Source organism: Cyphomyrmex costatus, unplaced genomic scaffold (genome assembly GCF_001594065.2).
Source record: "Cyphomyrmex costatus isolate MS0001 unplaced genomic scaffold, Ccosl1.0 scaffold26, whole genome shotgun sequence".
Classification (NCBI taxonomy): Eukaryota; Metazoa; Arthropoda; class Insecta; order Hymenoptera; family Formicidae; genus Cyphomyrmex; species Cyphomyrmex costatus.
Window position 1 is genome coordinate 17,757 of NW_017276692.1, and position 22,734 is coordinate 40,490.

A 22,734-nucleotide genomic window follows, 5' to 3' on the forward strand; every position below is an offset into this window, starting at 1 on the left:
TTAACATTTTATATAAAGTAATTTTTTATTTTATTCTGTTAAGGCCTCTTTCACCAACGCCAATTAATTTAATCGACGATTAGTCCATTGGAATTGATCAATCGCATTTATCATTTTATTTTGACGACAGACGCGATTGGTCAATTCCAATGGACTAATCGCGTCGATTAAGTTAATCGGCGTTGGTGAAAGAGGAATGGTTAATTGATTATAATTTATAGCTTGTTTTATATGTACAAGTTAAACATTTAAATATATAAACTATAACTCTGTAAGTTAAGCAAAATTTCCTTATTATATGAGGAATATTATCTACCTACATTTGTTTGCTGTAAATGCTTTACAATAACATTAACAAGAACAAAAAGCTGCAAAATGGAAATTTCTTTCTCAAAATAAAAGAATATGCAAAACTGTAGTTATACTTTAGATTCATAAACATTTTTTTAAAAAGTTAGCTATCAAATTATATTATAGATATCACCATTAATATAATAACGAATGTCAGTAAACAGAATTCAAGAATAAAAAAGGGCAGTGTTCTTACTTGCCTTAGTACTTGATTAATCACAAGTAAAATAAAAGGAGTTGAGACTTTGTATAATAAACTAAGAAAATAAACTACGGATCTCTCTACTAAGGCAATGGACTTATAAAGATAATTATAATATAAAATTTATTTACATGGCTAGCTGTTTTTAATAGTACTTCATTGATAATTCGATTTAATAAGTTCGATTAATAAATTCAAATGCAATCATATTTACATTTCTTTTAAATTAATATGCATATGTACATATCGCTCATTTGCTATAACTATTATTTTTTAATTGTTTGTCAAAAAAGAATGGAAATATAATTTTAAAAAACACATACTTTAAAAGCAGATACTTTTATTCCTCTACAATCAATCATCAAAACTGCATTTCAAAATTAATATTACAGAATTTTAATAATTCGAAACATACAAGTTCAATTTCTAGAAAACTTTGTTTTTTTAGTTGTGTCACAGTTGTAACAAATGAGCAATATGTTTCATTATGTTTCCTCCACTGTTAGTTTTGTTCTATCTTTGTGTTTATTCTTTTTCCGTAATCTTTGAATATGCTTCTTCAGTTTTCCTGTATTCTTTAATTCTTCATACTGTGAGACTAAGTCCAAGACTTTCTTCTCAGCTGTAAAAGACAAATAAAATAAAATAATATAAATCAGAATCATATTAATAATAAAATCAACTTACATTTTTTCTTAAAGACAGGCTTCTCTCCTCGTTTAACAGATTCCAGTAATTCTTTCTTTTCAAGTCGTTTTTTGTCTTCTTTCTCCTTTCTTTTCCTTTCTTCTCTTAATTGATTTTCAAGCCTCTGGATAAGATATTTTATCTTCTTTATGGCTTTGAAATCTGTAGCTTCTGTCAGTTCTTTTTGCAAAGTTTTAAGATCATTTTCCCGTAACTTGTTAATAAATGTATAAGAATTCTTGAAGACCTTTTCATTAAATGTACCACATAAACTATCAAATCTAGGATCTCGAAATACAACTTCCTTGACTTGTGTCATCTCTTCACATTTGATTGGAATTGACTTTTTAGAAGACATTTCCCGTGGCCTGTTCTTATTTTCCCGTTTAAACTTTATTTTCTCCATTTTCTTCTTATTTTTCTTTCCAAATAGTGTCTCATTGTACACCTGTATGCATAAAAGTATGTATGTATGTACACATAGCGTTCATATCAAGTCAGTATGACAGATATCCTAACCTGAATAGTCGTGAACTTTAACGATTAATATCTCGATTCGCGGGGCAGAGCGACGCTTTTTTCTGCCAGATTCTTTCGTTTTATGCAAAAACGCTCGATTTTTGAGGTTATCACCCTCCATTTGATCTTTACCCACCTTAGTTCCTAATTTTTCCTTTAACTTCTGTAAATCCTCAAAACTCATATGTTTTAATTCCTCTCGTATTTGTTCCTAAAACAATAATCCAGACCATATAGATATATGAGCTTGCCTTGTGTAATGATAAAAATATCAATTCAAATAAGAAGACAAAATAAAAACTTACACGAGCTTTATCTTCTGTAAGTAGGAACTCTTTTTCATTACTCATGTTGAATCAACGACATATAGACGGACGGAACCTTTCTATGAGGAGTAGGCGTAGGCGATAATCACGGCGATCGAGAGGGTGTCTTTTGACGCTTTTGACTTCTTCTTAGTTAATGGCTCCAAAACGCTTTTGACTTCGACTAATTTCGTCGTGACTCGAGGCCGTAAACTGCCGTAAACAGACCAAAATGTAAGAGGCGAAGAAGTAGCCGAATGTTAGCGAGTCTCGGCGAAATAAGCCGACGTCAAAAGAGGGAGGTGGTGGGATGGCTCCCGTCTTGCCCCGACTGGGGGTGGAAATCTGAACATTCTGTAACTTTTTAACGACAATTTTACTAGATAGGGATATCGTTGCGCTTGGTTACTTTTCGATCCAACAAAGTGCACGAAATTTAAAAATTAATAGACTTGTTTTTTTTACCTGTACTTACGTGTGAAGTTAACCGCGTAAAAGACAACATCGCTATACGTGTTTTATTTGCAGACAGACCCATGACAGACCGGATTCGAAACGAGTGACGTCGCAACTCATTTAATTCGTAAGTGAACTATATATATTAAAGGTGCTAATGCTAACCTACAGGCTACAGGCCAAAAGATCCCATATAGTCTACAAGGATTCTCTCTCTAAAGGCCACTGTCTTCAAGGTATAAAATAAGTCTTGTTTTTGAAATCTGAAATCTTTGGGCCTAAAGAAGAAGAAGAAGGTGCTAACCAATAACGAAACATACAAGGTCATACACTGGCTGCGTTCCGCTGCTCTTGTGATAATAAGTGCGAGATTGGCGTCTGGCAGGATGTAGTAGAAGCACAAAATTTTGAAGTTTGTTCGCGTCACATTGCATGTTTCAACATGCTCTTATCTGCTTTTATCATAGCTTCTACTCACTTCAACGTGTTCATTGGAGTTTTGGTAGGAGCAAGTAGGAGCCTGTTGGAGCATGTGACACGAACAAATTATTAGAGATTCTCTAAAAGGTTTGTTCGCGTTACATGTTTCAATATGCTCCAACATGTTTCTACCATAGTTTCTACTCCAGTACAAGTTCTTCTGAGTGAGTAAGAACTACAGTAGGAGTTTGTTGGAACATATTGAAGTATATGACGCGAATAAATCTACTCTATGTTTAATAAATAAAATATTTTAAATTATACATATTTAAAGATTTTTTTGAGATATTTGGTAAAATATTATTGACAGGTTTAATATTAACAAATATACATGTATAAAATATTATTTTAATTCGAATTTTATGTTTTTGTGTTACAGTATCATCATAGCTATATGGCAGATAACTCCACCCGTTGCGTTTCGAGTCGGTAAGTAATAAAAAAATTAGAATAATGGATCAGTGAAAATCATATCAGATACATATTTTTATGTTAATACATACATATATATATATTGTATCATTATATACATTTGTATATAATTGAAGTGAATGTAAAACTATCCATGGCTTTATTATCTTAAAATGAATAGACTATAAAGAATTGCAGCGGATATTTTTAATTTTGGACTGTATTTTTTTATTATATAATATTAGTTTGAAGTGCATTTGTATAAGCAAACACATATATTTGAATAGAACTTATAGGACAAATATACATATAATTATCTTGCAAACTGCAAAGATAATTGCATGAAAAAGGTTTTTAAGATAGTTAAATGTCGTTAAATAATTTAAGAATTATATAATTATTAAAATCGAGTCATGTAGTTAATTATGAGAAAATATTTTATTTTTTGAAATAAATATTTTTCCATCATTAATTATTATGCCAGTAAGAGTATTAGTATTTCGACTTTGTAATCTAATAGTAATCAATTCTATTTAACTCCTTAACTATAACATTTTATAAGTTCTCTAATATCACTTTACAAAAGAAGAATTTTTTAAAGTTATTCTTCGTTTTGTCCATTTTGCATAATTATTCGTAGTGTCGTGAAGTACGAAAATATAGTCGATAAATACTGTAACATTAATAATAATTTAATATAATTTTTGACTTTTGCCATACAAAAATTTTACGTGCGTATATTATGGAATTGTTAACTATGAAATAATAATAACTTATAATAGAATGATCACTAAAACATCTATTAAATAATGTGTAGTGTACATTATTTAATAGATGTCAGTAATTTATTCTATATTACAAGTTATTATTATTACAGTATATATATATATTATTCAATAGTACATTGTACACAGTATTTAGTGAAATTAACAAATTGTAAACAAACAAGAAATGAAAGCTATATTAATTTATTTATAATAAGCATTGTTCATTGATATAAGTACTTTTGTGCGCACAAGTACGCACGCACGCACACTCAAATGTACGCATGAAATCGAAACTAATTTTGACAAAATTATAATTATAATTTTTATGATTACAATCATATAATATTATAATATGTCTAAAATATTAATACAAAAAATAATCGACCGTGTAAATAGAGTAATAATTGTGAGCAAAATTAGTACAAAGTTTAATAATACGCATATTAACATATAATTTATGAGAAGTCTTTCATTAGAATGAGATTTATTGGAGAACGCAACAGTTGTCTAAAAAAATGGAGTATGTGGAAATTCGTAATATATGAATACATAATTTTTTTTTATGATTTTGAAATGTACAGGGTATCCGGAATTTCAATGTCATAACTTTGGGAGCGTGTAGAGTAGAGGATCGATAAACTAAGAAAAAAATCTTGTAGAGATATGCTCGTTTTTGTTTCGTTTTGGGGAAAACCGTTAAAAAGACAAACGTAGTTTTCGTTTTTGTACTTTTTTGTTACTTATTCATATTATATTTATTCACTTATTTAACGTATATATTATTTAAAATGTTGACCTCTTGCAGGAATACAAGCATATCATATCAATACGGACAGCTCGTGTTGTAGTCAAATACTGATCTGGTGATATTTAGTGCACTAGGTGGTGTAGCTTCGATTTTTCAATTGTTCTTTTGAATTGATTGACAACGAATAAACTTTATATTTTAGGACCTTCCACACAGATTACGTGGTCGGTGGGAGTGGTCAAGATACTACTCCTTCACGTCCAAGAACGAAGCTACTACGTTTTGTCCCTTTTGCGATTTTCTCCAAAACGAAGCAAAAACAAGTATATTCCTATATGATTTTTTTTTTAATTTATCGATTCCCAATACACGCTCCCAAAGTTTTGACATTTAAATTCCGAACACTTTGTATACTTTTCTTATATGTCGTTTAAAAATAAATTAGCTATTAATTTTTAATTATTAATTGAAGACTGATAATTTTAAAAGTAATATTTGTCATATATTTATACATGGTCAATGTATAAGTAATTATTATATAAAATAACTTGTTTTACGTATCGAATTGTGAAGAATGATTTGTCCAAATGATTGATGTGCTTGATCACTGTCAAAACAATACTTAAATTCTTTTCTCACCGATGCATAGTAATTTAAAGATAATGCAGGCATAACGCATGGTATTGCGACAATTATTGGATTCTGAACCCTGAGCATAATCATTTGTAGATACTTTCGTAAAGCGACTGGTTGCTTGTACCACTGCATATCAAAAGCAGCTTGTCGCATTATTTCACCGCTCTTGCAAAATATTAAACGATCATGATATAATTTAAATAAATTTTCTTTATAAGTTACTTACTATGTGAATCAAATGTTCCGCTGGCCATGTATACATAAATACTTCTGATAATCCACTAAAAGTAAGACCAACGCATTGAATTTTTATTGATATCGGTTGGCCCTTAATTAAAAAAACAAATTTTACAAATTTTCATTAAAAAATATAAATTTTAATAATAATTAAAGATTGCAGAATGCATTAACCCATTTCGTCCCAGAATGACAATTTTGATCATCAACGTTGAACAACGTATTGTCATCTGTTTTCATCTCCCAATGCAAAAGACATAGTCCGCTATTTTCGAGGTCGCCCTATCGATTTATGCCATTTAAAAAACGAAAAAACAATGACCAACCCCTGATTTTTTTAAATTAAACAAAAAAAGGGTAGTTTTAAGGATATTTTTTTCAAAAAAGTGCAATTTCCAATACAAAATACACCTTGAAATTCAATAAAATGAATGAAAATAGGGCGGTCGATGTCCAATGTAAAGAGTTATGCCATTTGGTTATTTTATTTTTTTTATTTTTATTTATTTTTTATTTTTTTGTAAAACCACTCCTGAAGAGGCTACTTTGGCAACAACTAGGGTTGAATCGAGATTTCGCTCACAAAGTTATTTGCAGTGTACACATATATCGAAAACATACATAATATACATATACATATGTGTACACTGCAAATAACTTTGTGAGCGAAATCTCGATTCAATCCTAGTTGTTGCCAAAGTAGCCTCTTCAGGAGTGGTTTTACAAAAAAATAAAAAATAAATAAAAATAAAAAAAATAAAATAACCAAATGGCATAACTCTTTACATTGGACATCGACCGCCCTATTTTCATTCATTTTACTGAATTTCAAGGTGTATTTTGTATTGGAAATTGCACTTTTTTGAAAAAAATATCCTTAAAAACTACCCTTTTTTTGTTTAATTTAAAAAAATCAGGGGTTGGTCATTGTTTTTTCGTTTTTTAAATGGCATAAATCGATAGGGCGACCTCGAAAATAGCGGACTATGTCTTTTGCATTGGGAGATGAAAACAGATGACAATACGTTGTTCAACGTTGATGATCAAAATTGTCATTCTGGGACGAAATGGGTTAATTGAATTCTTGGTGTTATAATTAATAATAATGTACAACACTAAGAGAAAAGCTGTTTGGTTATTTGTAACTATAAATACATATTACTACATATTACAATTTTACAATTATAATTATGACTATACACATACATACACTATATGTATAGTATTATTAATAATAAATTTATGTATACTTCTGTCAGTTAATATAACATATACAGTTGGCAAACCGAACATAGTTATAATTATATATTTAACTCATTATTTATGGGAATTTCATTTTTATGGTTATAATAACTATAATTGTAGTTATTTTTGGTTGTCAGCTATACATATTGGCCGATAGAATTATACATATAATTATTATTACTAATGCTGTAGCAGTCATAATTATAATTATAGTAATTTAAATTATATTAGATATAATTATACTAATTGAGGAGATGGGCGGAATAGAGGTACAATCTCACTTAGACTCTTTTTTCGGAGATTAGTGTAAATAGAGAGAGAGGGGAAAAGGGGGAGATTGTAAAAAGTTTAAATTTAAAGTATCTTAGTTCATACAAAAAACACAAATTTTGTTTTTCTGAATAACTGATAAAGAATGAAATTATTGCAAAAATATTTTTACATAATATCTTCTTTTTATTAAGCAACTAAAAACTAAAGTGAAAGATGAACTATTATTTGGTTTAGAATGACGAACTTTTTAATTGCTTATAATTCATAAGTTATAGTTGTACACATTCGTACTTTTATTATAAAATTAGCCTTAATTAATTTCCAGAGAATATGCTATAATGCGAATGTAGTGTAAAAAGCGTAAAAAGGAACAAAAGTGAATGCAAATATATATTGAGAAAATTAAATACAAACTCGGAGAGAAAAGGGCACTATGAGTCAAGCGTAGATAACTTTATGCAAATTCTGATATATATATCAAACAAAACTTTTTTATTATAATAATTATATAGTATAATTGTTATAATAAAAAAGTTTTGTTTGATATATACCAGCATTTGCGTAAAGTTATCTGCACTTGACTCCTATAGTGTCCTTTTCACTCCGAGTTTATATTTGATTTATATAGGAGTTTTTGTTATTTAAAATTATTATATGAGAAAATGAATTTTTTTCACGTAAATTTAAAGTTACAAAATATTTATACAATAGATACATAATGTTATTGTTAATAATATACTATAATACTCACAGTAATGAAAATTAGACCGATTATTATTAATGCGAAAGTACTGAGACTTATAGTTGTCAATGCAAAAGGGCGAACTATGCCAACCACTTCTTGAGCATATCTAAAATAAATATATATTGAATAATCGTGTTAAAATATCTTGTTTTTATGTATAAATTTTTCCAAAAATTTAGAAAATGCAGTATGATTAAATATTGCTTATCAAATTTAGAAAAATTATTTTTTTAATGAGATACAGATTGAAGATAACATAACATATTATCAATACATGATTAATACTTAAAACTGATGTTTTTAATATTAAAAAAATTTTAATATATTTATAAAATTGGAATCTTGTTCAGAGAGCTATAATAAGTTTACTTATAAAAAAATGTAAAAACTTTAAAATATAAAATTAAAATATGTATTTAAAAAATTTACATATAATAGTATTGATTTATAAAAATATATTTAATAACGTTATTATAATTATTTGTAATATATTATAGACTTTCTAAGTTAGTTTATACTTGGTATGCTTGAATTTTATTAAATATTTTATTTTAAATTTGATCTAAATATCTCTATGATTACAACTTTATAACAATAAGTCTGTTCTATTTCTTTTTTCATATCCAGGACACCTAGGACTGAACTTTTTGTATAGTTCATTTGTGTCATTTTCTTTTCACATTAGTTGCGTTCAGCAGAAAAAAAGTAGTTTTATAACTGTTGTAAAATTCTTTAATATAATTGGTGCATACATTTAGATTTAGTAAGAAACTAAGAGCAATATCAATTATGTTAAAGAATTTTATAACAAAATTTTGCAAAGTAGCTTTTTTTTTACTGAAAGCAGCCATTGAAGAAAAAAAGACAATAGATAACTCGTGCAAGATATTCAGTTGTTCCTGTATGAGTATAAAAAAAGAACAAGTCTAACATAAATATTTTTAAATACTTACTGTAGCAATCTTTGATGTTGTCGAATGCATTGAATTAAGTCGTGAACATTGGTGACTGTTCGTAACTCTTTGACTAATAATTCAAATCTCGCTGAGGTAGTCCAAAGCAGTAGAGCCATGAAGATATTCATACATAACTGAGCAGCAGCTTGAATACATACAATAGATTGATGTACGAAGATAATACTTTTTAACGGTTGCCGGTAAATGACGAACGGATACTCGGCGTTTGTTGGAAATGGTTGATCTAGCGTGACAGGTCCAGTGATGACGACAACAGCACTTAAATAAATCCAAAACATAGAGCCACCGTAAAAGTAAACGCATTTGTCAATATATTGCTGAACAATTGCTTCTTCGTGAGGCTTAAGTAATTGACAGAAATTTTCCATTTCGAAAGTTATCAACTGAAAGCGATTAGACCGGCATTATATATGCAAAGTATACACGCATGTCTCAAGATAAATTTTATTTTATATTTGATATTTTATTCTTAAAATTCACTCTTACTAAATATATTTGATACTAATAATTACTTGCAGACGACGCGAATTAATTTTACAGCTTATGATATTGCAAACAACATGCACAGTAGGACACATTATGATTATCGATTTTGCCATGATGAGAGGATCATTTAGGTGGTTTCTAACTGTATTCATTAGACCTATGATTAGACCTAAAGTTAAAATTAGACACAGATATTGGTATAGTCCCGCACAGATAATTTTAAGCTTAACTGTATCTTTTGGAAGAGGCCAGCACCATGTTATGAACAAACTTATCTTTACGATAGCGATCACTTTCTTTAATGTCAAGTTTTTCTTCATGATCATATCACATACACATATGTACGCGTTACGAGAAACGTATATGAAAAAGATCTCGCTCAAAGAACTGCAATATTACAGTAAACGAATATACATAGAAGAAAATTTTATATAAACGAAGTTCTAATGGATTTCCTCGAATATATTTCTACGATGTAATTCTCACGAAATATAAGAATGATATTGCCTAGCAGATTTACACTCCACAAGTATATGTAGAATTCTTAATATAAATTCTAAAAAAAGCATACGCTTCTCGCAAGATATTTCAATGCATTAATTTAATGTATACTTTGTACCTTGTGCATTGAATTCTTTTCGAAAGCATAAAGAAATTCTTCTTGAACACCATTATTTTCTATCATTATACGTAATGTGATGAGTACTAGGTTGAGAATGGTTTATAAGTCATAGAATATGTAAGTAATTGAAGATATCGTTGCTATACGCTGCAGTAATATTATTCATCATTATACGATAAAATTCTCTGGTGCAACCTTAGTTTTATCAAAATGCTGTAGAAATAAAGGTGGAAATAAACGCTACTTTGTTATACTTGGAATTTCACGTTAATATAGTTGAAATAGTAATATTACACTACTATAGTAAAAAGTTTAACATTATAATATCGTCTATTGATACATAACCCTCTTTCAATTAACTTTCAGTTTTGTTTTTGAAAGAGAATTAATATGTGTAGTCTACAGTAAATATTGTTTTAATTATTTTGATTATTTTTTATTTATAATTTTATGACACTGAGTTATAATAGTATGAATAGGTAGAATGGACCTCGCTTCGCGTGGAAAGTTGTACAGTGCATGGTATGTCTATAGGCAGGAAAGAATGTAAGGTGAATTTTACTTCGAAGAAAAAGTTATAAAATCACAAATTTTCTACTTTAAAAACAAAAATTATACAAGAAAATAATATTTTCAGAAAAAATGTTTGTTTTTAAAGCAGAAAAATTTTTTAAGTAGAGAATTTTTGTTTTATATATTAGCAAAACTTATTTTGTTAATAACTTTTGAATAACGAGCGCGAGCTAAAACCTTCCAAAGATCACTCAGGTCCATGACTTTGACAATACTATATTTCAATAATTGCAATTATAAAAACTTTCTTCTGTGCAACCATTAATTGTTTAAAACAAATATTTCAATTGTATTTGTTTTTATTAATCGTTATCATCGTCCATTATTACTCGCAGTGAAGTGAAATAGGAAAGTATAGTTGAAATATACTGTAACACATATAATAACAAATATAGTTTAAATAAGTTTTTTTATGTTAATGAAAAATTATATTTTTCACAATTCAGAGAATAACACATAAATATATAAAAAAAAATTTCATAAAAAATAATATTTATTTAAATATTGTTAACGTTTGAAATAATAATTTAAAATTAAAGAAATTTGTTTTAAGCTGTCATTTTGTATATATTAATCATTAATGCGTACAGATGTATATAATTATATAATATGATAATATCAAATAATTAATTAACATAAATTGAAATATATTAGTAAACTTTAATTAAATTTTAACTTTAACCAATTTGTAACTTGATCTTACCGCTGTAAAATAATTAAGGGATAATATAGGCAGAATGCAAGGAATTGAAATTGTTACTGGTTTTTGACCTCTTATTATAATAATTTGAAGACATTTCCATATTTCAATTAAATTACTGTTTTCGAGCATATAAAACGCTGTTTCTGCGACATATTTGCTCTGGGTAATAAACAGATAAAAATAGCAGTTTAAATAATAAAATGAATTATAACTTAACAGAATAAAATATTTGAATAATAAGTATTTACCATGTACATCAAATGTTCTGCTGGCCAAGTATACATAAATACTTCTGATAAACCTATTATACTCATTCCGAAAAACTGTAGTATTAGCGATATAGGTTGATTCTATTTAAAAAATTGATATACATGTTATTTCCACACATATTGATACTTTTACACTAAAATTTTTTGATGTAATTGAAATTATTGTTTTGTATTAATACATGAATATAATGATGAAGGGTACAATAGTAATTAGGATAAGTATAACGATATTGCTTATATGTATATGTAATATCTAGATTATTCTTTAATATATACAATAATTTTTCAAGAAAATATAATTTTCCGGAAAATTATCGTATTGTTAAGTAGCGTGTAGTTGTTGTGTAGTAAAGGACATCGATAGGTTATTATTGTCTTGGTTTAATATGTATCACATTTTACAACTAAATAAAACTCAGGTAATGGCTATATATACTGTAATATCTTTAAAAAGTATGTTAATTTATATAGGTTGTCAGGTAAAGATTGTAATAACGTTTAAAGGTAGATTCCCGATATCATTTTAAGACAAAAATCCTAATATCAAAATGTCAAGGTTATAATTTTTTTATAAATTATTAGCATTTAAAGTTAGAATAATATCACCTAAAATTCACAATTTTAGATATGATAAGTAAATGCGCTAACGTAAAATGTTATTCACATCTAAATGCGCAAATTTTAAGTGAAATGATTCTCTAACTTTTAAATGCTTGTATAAAAATTCAAAAATTATTATAGCTTCGATATTTTGATATTAAGATTTTTATCTCAAAATAATCTCAGAAATCTATCTTTAAACACTGTTACGGTATTTACCAGACACCTTGTATATTTAAAAAATTTGTATGTATGTATATGTTACAACAATTACATCTGACAAAATGAGAGAAATGACTCTTTCATATAAAAATTTAAAACTTTGAAACAAAAAAAATTGAGAAAAAAATATGTTTTACTTTAAAGTTGACATTTTAACTGAAAGAAAAAATTTCAGTATAGACTGTTCAAGAAGTAGAGTTATTCATTAACTTGGTTTACGTTCCAGTATTCACTGTCAGTGCTAAAAATCTACAATGAACATTATATATACTATACATTTTTAGTGTTGGTAGTGAATATTGGTACGCAGCTTTGACAATTTTTTTAATATACATAGATGAGTACAAATTGAAGATATATTGCATTTACATTTGAAACAATGCATTTTATTAGTATGGCGTTAAACCAACTTACAACTAATTACAAGAATTTATTTATAACAATTTTTAATATTATTTATAATATTTAACGTAAATGTGATAGCAATGTTCGACATCTTATCATAAAATTATCGTTTGAACTCCAATTTTTTTAAAAGTTTGTTTTAAATTCTTGCAATATAAACTACAATTAAATATATTATAATAAAATTAGAATTAATTGAAAATAAATAAAAAATAAAAATTTCTTAGCTACTGATAAATGCTCATTTTATACACGATGGATTATTCGTGACCAATTATTCGTTAAAAGTAAACTTCCGAATTAAGCGCTTTTATTGAAGGATGTGCAAAAATATATAAGGTAATATTAAATGTCTTTTAAATTTAAAACTTTTTTTGGGGAAAGAGTAAAGACCATTATTTAGCTACATAGAAAAAAAGGATTAGCAATGGGAGTTAATATATGTAGGGGAGATCGGGGCTCCATGGGTCACGGGATATCATAGGTCATTGACTATTTAGGGAAATCTAGAATGTTTAGGTTAGTGCAATTGGTATCATATGATTGTTATTTAATTGCCCATATTATGTATCTAGATGACAGTGATTCACTTCCGTTATCTTTCCGTACATATGTCATTAAAGAATCTCGTAGTGCGAAAGTAATTATTTTACCTGTAAAAATTTCTTATACGTTGTTTCAACAAAGTATAATATACTTATTACAAATTACATACGTGATTCTACATATCTTTCCGCATTTTCTCTGTAGTACAGGTAATTATATATTGTTTACTTCGATGTTAGATTTCACCGTTTTTTATTAGACACATCGGGGCACCATGGGCCATTTTTTGTTAGAGCATCATGGGTCATATACTAACAGCGTAGAACAATTTGCGTAGCTGCAGAACCGTATATGCATAAAAAAATTACGTAATAGTATTTTACGCGTGTTTTTATGATAAAAATGTAATTAGATCAATCTCTTTATACACATGGTTATGTATAAACTATACAAATTTGTTTGAATAGATTCTCATCGTTTTAGATTAGGTTAAATTTTCGTAATATAAAATTAAGTAGTATAATTGGGGTGACCCATGCCGGGGTACCCCATGGGTCATTTCTGAACATATCTTTTTCGATTTTTATTTAAAAAACGAATAAAAATGCTCAATAAATCCTAAAATATACACTATCCCTTAATTATATAAAAAAATTAATACCAAAAATCTTACATTTTAATGTATTTTTTACTGTTTAAATTTTTGTGATTTATGATGCTCCCCGATCTCCCGTATAGCTGTAGTAGTTAAAATGTGTCTTTAAAATAGGGATAGCCAATTCTGTTAGTGCTCAAGCTAAATTTATTAACTATTTGTACTTATACACTGTAACAAAAAATTTTTACTGCTAGAGAAATATGATGAAGTATTTTTCGTAATGTATGTGCATGGGTAAGGAATTTAGGAGGGGGGGGGGGTACATCTAAATTCGTTATTATTTATTTAACTGCTTATATTAATAATATTTTTAATTTTAGCTAATAAAATTTTATGAAGCACAATGAATGTTTTTTACTTATAATAGCTAAAGCTTAGCAATGACACTAAGGCGGTAGCTCTTACAGCTAAGTTTGATTCAACTAATAAAATTTAGCTGCTATTATCAAATCATTACTTTTCTCTCATGTAAGTGTTTTTATAGTATATTTCAAAGAAAATAAATGCACAAAAGACGAATGTCTCAATCGTGTGTATTAAAATGATTTAAATTTTTTAAACATGTTTGGTGATTATGGTACTTATTATGTATTTATGCATAAAAAGAAAATAATTATATGCGTGTAATATAATATTATATGTACTTACACTAATGAACAAAAGAAAGATTACTATTATGCCAATCGCGCTACACAATATAGTTGAAAACGCGAAAGGACGAGCACAAATTGTAACTTCACTTGCGTACCTGAATAAATGCATTACGTCAGGATTTGAACTAAATTATTCTCAAGTAAGATAATCACTGTGGAATTTACTTGAGTAATTCTTGATGTTTTTTAATACATTCGAATAATTGATAGAGATTTGTAGTCTTTTTTAGTTCGTCAGTTAGCATCTCAAATCTTGCTGATGTAAACCACAGCAACATTGCCATATAAACATTTGTACACAGTTGTGCTGCTACCATTATTCCGGCGATAGATTGGTGTATGAAAATTATTGCTTTTAGCGGTTGATAAGATACATCAAATGGATATTCAGCTGCTGTTGGAAATGGCTGATGCGCTAAAGGTGGTACCACTAATATAGCTGTGAACGTAAGCCAGTAGAAAATAAATATAGATGCACCATAAAATATAATACATTTATCAATGTATCGTTGAATCACAATTTCTTCATGTAATTTCATCAAGTCGCAAAAATGTAGCATTTCGAAAGTAACATTCTGTAAATAATTACTTAAAATAATAATTACTAATATATAGAAATAAGTACTTAATAAAAAACGTGAGTTTTTATTTAATTTGGATAAATTTTTTAATATTAAATACATAAATTTTGATTACCTGTATATGATGGTAATTAACTGTATGAAAAATAAAATTAAGAAAAGCGTGGTTAATGCTAGTTAACATAAGAATTTGTTTTATTAAGACAGTAGGATCGTCAAAATTATTTGTGATACCATACACTAATGGTATCTGCAGACCTATTGCTGCAATTATGCCCAAACAATGATGCAGTTTCACACAAAACATTTTCAATTTTGTCGCATTTCGTGGCACGGGCCAACTCCAAGTTGGTAACAAACTTAATTTCACGATGGAGATCACTTCCTTTAGCATTACTTTTCTTCGCATGACTGATGTATGCTACCTACATTGTAAAAAATAAAATGCTAATTTTAACTCAAAAACATTGAGTGAAGTTTCTGAGATAGTAACATAAAAATGTTAATTTTAACATTTTTGCATGTCTCAGAAAATCCACTCAATGAGTTAAAATTAACATTTTATTTTTTACAGTGTATGTTGTGTTACAAATTGATATTACGAGAAATAAAACTTCTTCCGCGGGCCGTTATGTAATGAATACGCTCCACGCATTTGCAAGTATTTATTGTAATGAAAGGGTACGTGTAGTGCAAAGGGAAGTTATTGTACGAGAACATGTATTCTTGTGTTTTTCCATTTTGCATGGAATATACACAAATAAAATTATTATGATGCATACGGTGTATGTGAGAAACGAATAGCTTTGCGTATATAAATTTAATAAGCTATAATGCATATTCACTGTTTGCGAAAATGTAAAAATATATGCATAGTAAGATTCTTTATAATTTCCCGAGAATATTACGCATCTAAGATATTCATGTATATCTTAGATATAAAAAAGTAAGAAATAAATTTAAAAAAGATTTCTCTCTATGATATTCTAAATAAACTATGTATACTATCTATTTTCCTCGTAAATATTGGAAAGAAACATACACATTATTTTATAATTTCCTTATTATTCTATTACATATAACATACTTTCGTATTTCTGTACGAACTACCTACAGTAAGGCAGTTTTAACTTATAGAGTTCCAACACGTAGCATATTCTTTACTGTGCGCTACCTAATAATTTTATTGATGTATATCCTGTCTACGATAGGAAATAAGTGTACAGGAAGTAACATATGTTTCACTGAAATGCTACACAACGGTGTTAGATATATGGTTTTCACGCTCACGCAATCTGTATATGTAATTTTGAAAAGGGGGAAGATTTGATGTTTCACATGAAGAGGAAATAGGTAGAACAGTGCAATATGTTATAGGTATAGCAAATCTATTTTGGAGATAATGTTGCGTTTCTTTTTTCGCGTTGAAGTTCTGAGACTAAGTTATGTTTATCATTCGAAAAAATATTCGAGGTAGTCAGTATCGAAATAACGAAAGATTGGGCAGTGTGAACCGCTAGAATGTAAAATGTATATAAATCATCGTTTGATGTGCATGTTTGGCGGTTAACTCTACAAATTGTAGTCTCTCGAATAATTATTGTGGTGCATTAAAGTTAATATCTTTTTAAATAATGGAATCTAAATTATTTATTAGGAGAATGTTCATCATGAGAAAATCATTGTAGATTTCGATGGGTGTGATACTTTTACGTACCTCTTCGATATATTTGAAACTGCGAGTGGAACGTTGAGAAAGAAAATATGTATCCAAATACGGTAAAATCTACCTGAATTAAGGGAAATGGAGGTCCTTTGCATTTCGATTGAGAAGTTTTAGTGATTAAAAAGTTTTAACTGAAACATGGGAAGTTCTTCTCCTTCATCTTGAAAAGTTGAGAACATTTGGAAGAGCGGCTATATTCCAAATTTTAATAACTGATAAATTTTATATTACTGTTCTCATTAGATCAGCCGACCAAGCGTAGAGAAGTATTTTTATTAGTGATGCGGATAACACGATTCCATTATATACTGAATTTTTACATACGACAGAAATTGTTATTTAAAAAATATTTAAATTATAAAAACGTTTTATTTTCTAAATATGTATAATTTATTCTTTAAATATGTATAATTCTAATTTTTAATTTAAGAAGTTATTTTTAAACACTGAAAATTTAGATAACTTAGAGACAGTTTGTTTTAATATAATATTTATTTATTTTTTAAGTAGGAATTATATATAAAGATCATTACACAGCATGTTTGACATGATATTTTTCGTGGACGGGTGGAATGAATAAAACTGAATAGTAAAGTACTTCATATCGTTTTGCGAGTTTCTTAATAATTAACGAGAAATTAATTAGTAAAGTTCTGCGGCGAATCAGCGAAGGAGAGATAGCCCAGAGTCACTGCATGCTGATTGCGGTTGCTATGTGTACGGCGCAGTATTAGGAGGAGCGCATGTTTAATAACCACTAATGATGCATAACGTTGGGTTGTGTTTTACTAAAAAAGCGCAAACGTATGTTCATTTGCACAGATCTTTACTAATTAATTTTTTTAAAATTATTGAGAAAATCTCAAAATGATTGAGAACTTTTCTATTCAATTTAATATTCGCTTCAGTTTAATATCCTGTTTATGAAAATTTGATAGTTAATTAGATACTCTATACATATATAATATAATATATATTATCTGTAATATTTGAATTTAAAATGAATATAATAACCTTAATATTATAAACACACATTAGGACTTTATACATTAGAAGTTTTTAATAGAAGTTAATTTATATAATTTAAATTAAATCTTTATAGTTACGACATACGTAATGTTCTGTTTTAAATGACAACATTAAATATCTCTTGAGCAGTACATTTTAGAGAAAAATGTTTTAAACAAAATTTTGAGGAAAGTATAAGAGGATGCATTAGTTTAACCTTGGATAGTCGTTTGAAGATCATATGAAGACCTTTTTAAAGAACAATATTTTAAGGCGAAATCCCTATTTTTTATTGTTGCATGTTCTTGTAGCTCATCTTGAGAGTATCTCAAAATAAAATATTTTCTCATTAAATAGTTTCCGAGTTATAAGGCTTAAATGTTATAATACTGCTGGTATATTAGCATTATCCTAGGTGTACCATGCAGAGATTGCCGCGGAAAAATTTTTAGTATGAGTAAATAAGTATCAAATAAAATCTCACAATAAATAAGTATTACCCTAAATCATATATATATATGTATATACATATACAATATACATTATACGTATATGTAATTTTTATAAAAAAGTCGATTTGGAAAGATGAAAAAGACAATCAATGCAATTATTTTAAGAAATTTTTTTATTTTTACGTTAATTAATATTTACTAAAGATTTATGTTAATTAATATTTATTAATGTGGAAAAAGTTATAAGTATATCAGAATTTTTTGGTGCTAACAGTATTACAAGATGTTCTATTATGCAAATATAATACTATTGAAAAAAATTAGAAGAATTTACGAAGCTTTAAAATTTACTCCATTGTCTTCCACAAATACCATTCGTAATGTCATTAAATAAGAAAAAGCTGTTGATACGTACTAAAATATATAAAATAATATATTTAGTTTAATACTTTCTCTGGCTTCAGAGTGAAAAATATGTACATAGTGACAAAGTTTTATAAAAAATTTTTGTACGATCAGAAGCATTAACGTCGATACGTTTATGTTTAATGATTAAATTTCTTACGACACATATAAAACGTGAAATGTGTATACGTTTTTGCGTGCGTATAATAATATAACTACTTTATCATAAGAAAGAAAAAATAAAAAATTTTAATATATAATAAATTTATAAAATTTTTTTATTATAATAAGAATTTTAATAAAAATTAAAAAATATTTTTTATTAAAAATTTTAATTACATTTTTTTATATACATAATTTATTAGAATTTATTTTTATACAGATTCTACATGAAATATTTCCAAAATTTTAATTATCTGTAGTGTAAAAAGTTATATTGATAAATATAGCAGCTATGTTCTGTTCACGGAGTATTAAGTAGGAGTAAAATCTCCATAGCCTGATCACCTGAAAAGTGTCCCCGTTTCGATTGTCAATATGGCGTTCTAACGGACCCCACTTTCCGGTTTGTGACGTCAGCGCCTGCGTATTACTCGCCTTGCATCAATTAAGTTGTAGAAAATGGGAAAACGTGTTTGTATAGTTCTTAATTGCCGAAATTGGCTGAAATGCACCAAAAAACGAAACAAAGATTTGGGAACTAAGAATAAGTCTTTTTAAAGCACCTAAAGTACGTAAGAAAATACTGATTACATTTTGTAAGATTATGTGCAACATTTATGGTTATTCTTTTTTATTATTAGGACAAAAATTTGTTGGATTGTTGGACTGCAAATTTAAGTCAGTTGAAAAGGCCACTTAGTGAATATTGTTTCGTTTGTGAGGAACATTTCAGCATCGAAGATGTTTTTTATTCAAACGATATTTTACTGAATGATATGGTACAGTACATCGTACTGAAAGAATAGTACCGAAATTGAGACCAAATGCTATTCCGATAGTTGCCGAGAATTATTCAGAAAGGAAGTCCAATGCTGAACATGAATCTTTTGCAGCTGATACGGCAAATTTGACCGGTGACGATTGTGATGATATAAATATAGAAGGAATAACAAAAATTGTCGTTTGCTGCAAGGCGAGTAATGCGCAGACGCTGACGTCACAAACCGGAAAGTGGGGTCCGTCAGAACTCCATATTGAATACAATCGAAACGGGGACACTTTTAGAAGCGGAGATTTTACTCCTTAATACTCCGTGATTCTGTTCTTTATCGATTTTGATCAAACTTGCAGCACTAGTTGAACACTAGTAATAAAATCGTATAGCTCTCCACATCCAGAATATTCACATTGTCCTGATCAAACTCATGATTGTGATGCATTTTATGTTCTGTTATAGTAAAAATGGAAGACGAGGGTCTACATATATTCTTTTGGTATTCTTTTAATCTTGTTTTTAATTTTCTTCCCGTCTGACCGATATATGAAGCGTCACAATCTTTACTAAATTAATTTGATATACAACATTTCTTTTTTGATTATTAAAGGATCTTTATGTACTCTAATATATTTATTTAATTACTGCGGTAGTTGTTTAGTGTTGCGTTGTAAGTCCGAAAAAATTTTCGGCACGTGATTGGGAACTACATACGCGGTATATAAAATTCACACATTATAATAAGCATAGTGATCTAGCTTTGACCGTAGATGGCTTAGTAGACCGTTAGTTATTGCGGTTTCCTTATTCTTGTTAATTTATTTAATTTGTTTAAGCTAAAGAATGAAACGCTGTTCATTCAACTAATAAAAACCAATAAATACATCTTATTAAACCCTATTTTGTCTTAGACGAAAGTAATAGGATTTGATAAGATGTATATTTATTGGTTTTTATTAGTTTAACCTTGGGTGGTATTGTCAAAGTTAAGTCAAAGTTTTAATATCTCTCTATTAAACCCCATCACTTTTGTTTAACAATAAGATTTTCTCAAAAATGCATACTATATTTTAGAATTAGACTGTTTCTAGATTTTTAGAACATTTTTATGCCTACTACTCAGCTTCTAAGGCTCATTAGCAAGAACGGCTTTACATATGTTCACTTGGTAGTTTCGTCTAACATCGCTGTAAGTTTGATCGAAATCGGTGAACAGCAGAGCATAGCCTCTCATTGTAAGATAAAATATTAATTTGTATAAAAAATTCTTTTAATTTCTAAAACCTTACCGATGCATAAAATTGTAATGATAAAGCTGGAAGGATAGAAACAGAGACGGTTGTTGGTGTTTGACTCCTCAACAAGATAAAATTTAAATTTTTTTGAAAAATCTTGTCTTGATTGTACCACAACGATTCGTAAATTGCTTGTGCGACACTAGTACTCTAATAAATAATATGCATACTTTAATATAATAATATAGTTGAAACAATATAGTCAAAATACATAAAACGAAAATATTGTAAATAAATATGTGATGGAAATTGTAATTTTTTATTCTAAAAAAATAAAAATTTAATTTAAACAATTTAATATGCTAACTGCTTTTAAGGCTCTCACGAATATTATCTTCAAATATACTAGAAGGTTCAATATATTGATTACGCTTTTTATTTTTAATTACATTTGAGGCTTTCACGGGTATTTTCTTCAATTATACCAGAAGGTTTGCGGGTTCGCCGTTCATTTCATTGGAGTGAGGAGCGCACAGATTCGTATCGGTGAACGGCAAGGTTCATGAAATGTTGGCATTAGCAATGGATTACGACACGGCGATATAAACTCTTCTGTTATATTTTAATTTAATAACTTTTTTAAATTTAACTTTATGTGCATATTTATTATAATTAACTATACTTACTTATAAAAAATAAAAATTTTTTATATTTAAAAATGAAATAAAGAGTTTATTTTACTGAATAGAGCCAAAATAAATACAAAAAAAATAATTTTACATTTAAAATAATATATTAAAAATTATGCTAGAAGATTTGCTTCTAGCATAATTGAGACACGACGACAACCCGCAAACCTTCTAGTATAATTGAAGAAAATACCCGTAAAAGTCTCAAATGTAATTGAAAATAAAAAGCATAATCAATATATTGATAATAGATTATCAATATATTTTCCATGATGATGATCCAGAACTTGATGGTGTAATACACAGTTACACAAGTTATAGTTATCTCTCTCGAATTATACCGAATTATTTAAATGTAAACTCTAATGAATCCAACTTACCGTATCTTTTAAATAATCGGCTGGCCAAGCACATGCATAAACTTCCATAAGTCCTGATGTACATAGAGCCATAAACTGTATTTTCTCTGTTAACGTACTTCGCTAGGTTTACAATAATAAGATAAATTAAATGTAAACACATTTATATATATGCATGTAATCTTTTTCTCCTGTAGAATTCATCTTATCGTGAGATAATATTATAGTAAAAGATATAAAATAAATTATACTTACGCTTACAATTGTTAGACCGCTAGCTACAATCGCCCACGTACAAATGATTATTATTGATAATATCACTGAACGAAAGGCAATTATTACTTCTTGAGCGTATCTAAAACAATTTGTTTCCTAAAGCTGAAAAAGTTACTGTGTACATCGTGCTTCCATATAGAGCGTGTACCTTTTATTCCCCAATTTTAACACTTTTCTTTGTATAAGTTATAAATAATAGTAGCAATCGTAATAATGTTTATTATTCCTTTTATTTTCTATAAAATTTTTTGTTCTTTATTTAGTAAATATACATACAATTTATATATATA

The 22,734-nt window shown here is 28.0% G+C and overlaps 3 protein-coding genes across 3 annotated transcripts in view; all 3 read right to left on the minus strand.

The window, feature by feature from the left end:
• Window positions 1-1,004: 1,004 nt before the first annotated feature.
• Window positions 1,005-2,383, minus strand: LOC108774548 (ribosomal RNA processing protein 36 homolog). The gene is made up of 4 exons (XM_018540688.1): window positions 2,065-2,383; window positions 1,896-1,970; window positions 1,241-1,688; window positions 1,005-1,175 (listed from the first exon to the last, which is right to left on the minus strand). The coding sequence occupies exons 1-4, from the start codon at window positions 2,107-2,109 to the stop codon at window positions 1,039-1,041; spliced, it is 705 nt and encodes a 234-aa protein (XP_018396190.1). The 5' UTR covers window positions 2,110-2,383; the 3' UTR covers window positions 1,005-1,038.
• Window positions 2,384-4,012: 1,629 nt separating this feature from the next.
• Window positions 4,013-18,918, minus strand: LOC108774511 (uncharacterized). The gene is made up of 10 exons (XM_018540644.1): window positions 18,895-18,918; window positions 15,597-15,782; window positions 14,942-15,351; window positions 14,772-14,871; window positions 11,424-11,582; window positions 9,016-9,422; window positions 8,069-8,168; window positions 5,789-5,890; window positions 5,566-5,727; window positions 4,013-4,084 (listed from the first exon to the last, which is right to left on the minus strand). Exons 1-10 carry the CDS (start codon window positions 18,916-18,918, stop codon window positions 4,013-4,015), a joined length of 1,722 nt encoding a protein of 573 aa, XP_018396146.1.
• A 2,244-nt stretch (window positions 18,919-21,162) lies between these two features.
• Window positions 21,163-22,734, minus strand: part of LOC108774559 (odorant receptor 49b-like) — a 3,379-nt gene continuing 1,807 nt past the window's right edge. The window contains exons 3-5 of the mRNA XM_018540697.1: window positions 22,424-22,523; window positions 22,190-22,291; window positions 21,163-21,330 (exon numbers count right to left, since the gene is read on the minus strand). Coding sequence (XP_018396199.1) covers window positions 21,163-21,330; window positions 22,190-22,291; window positions 22,424-22,523 — 370 coding nt within the window. The remainder of the gene's footprint in view (window positions 21,331-22,189; window positions 22,292-22,423; window positions 22,524-22,734) is intronic.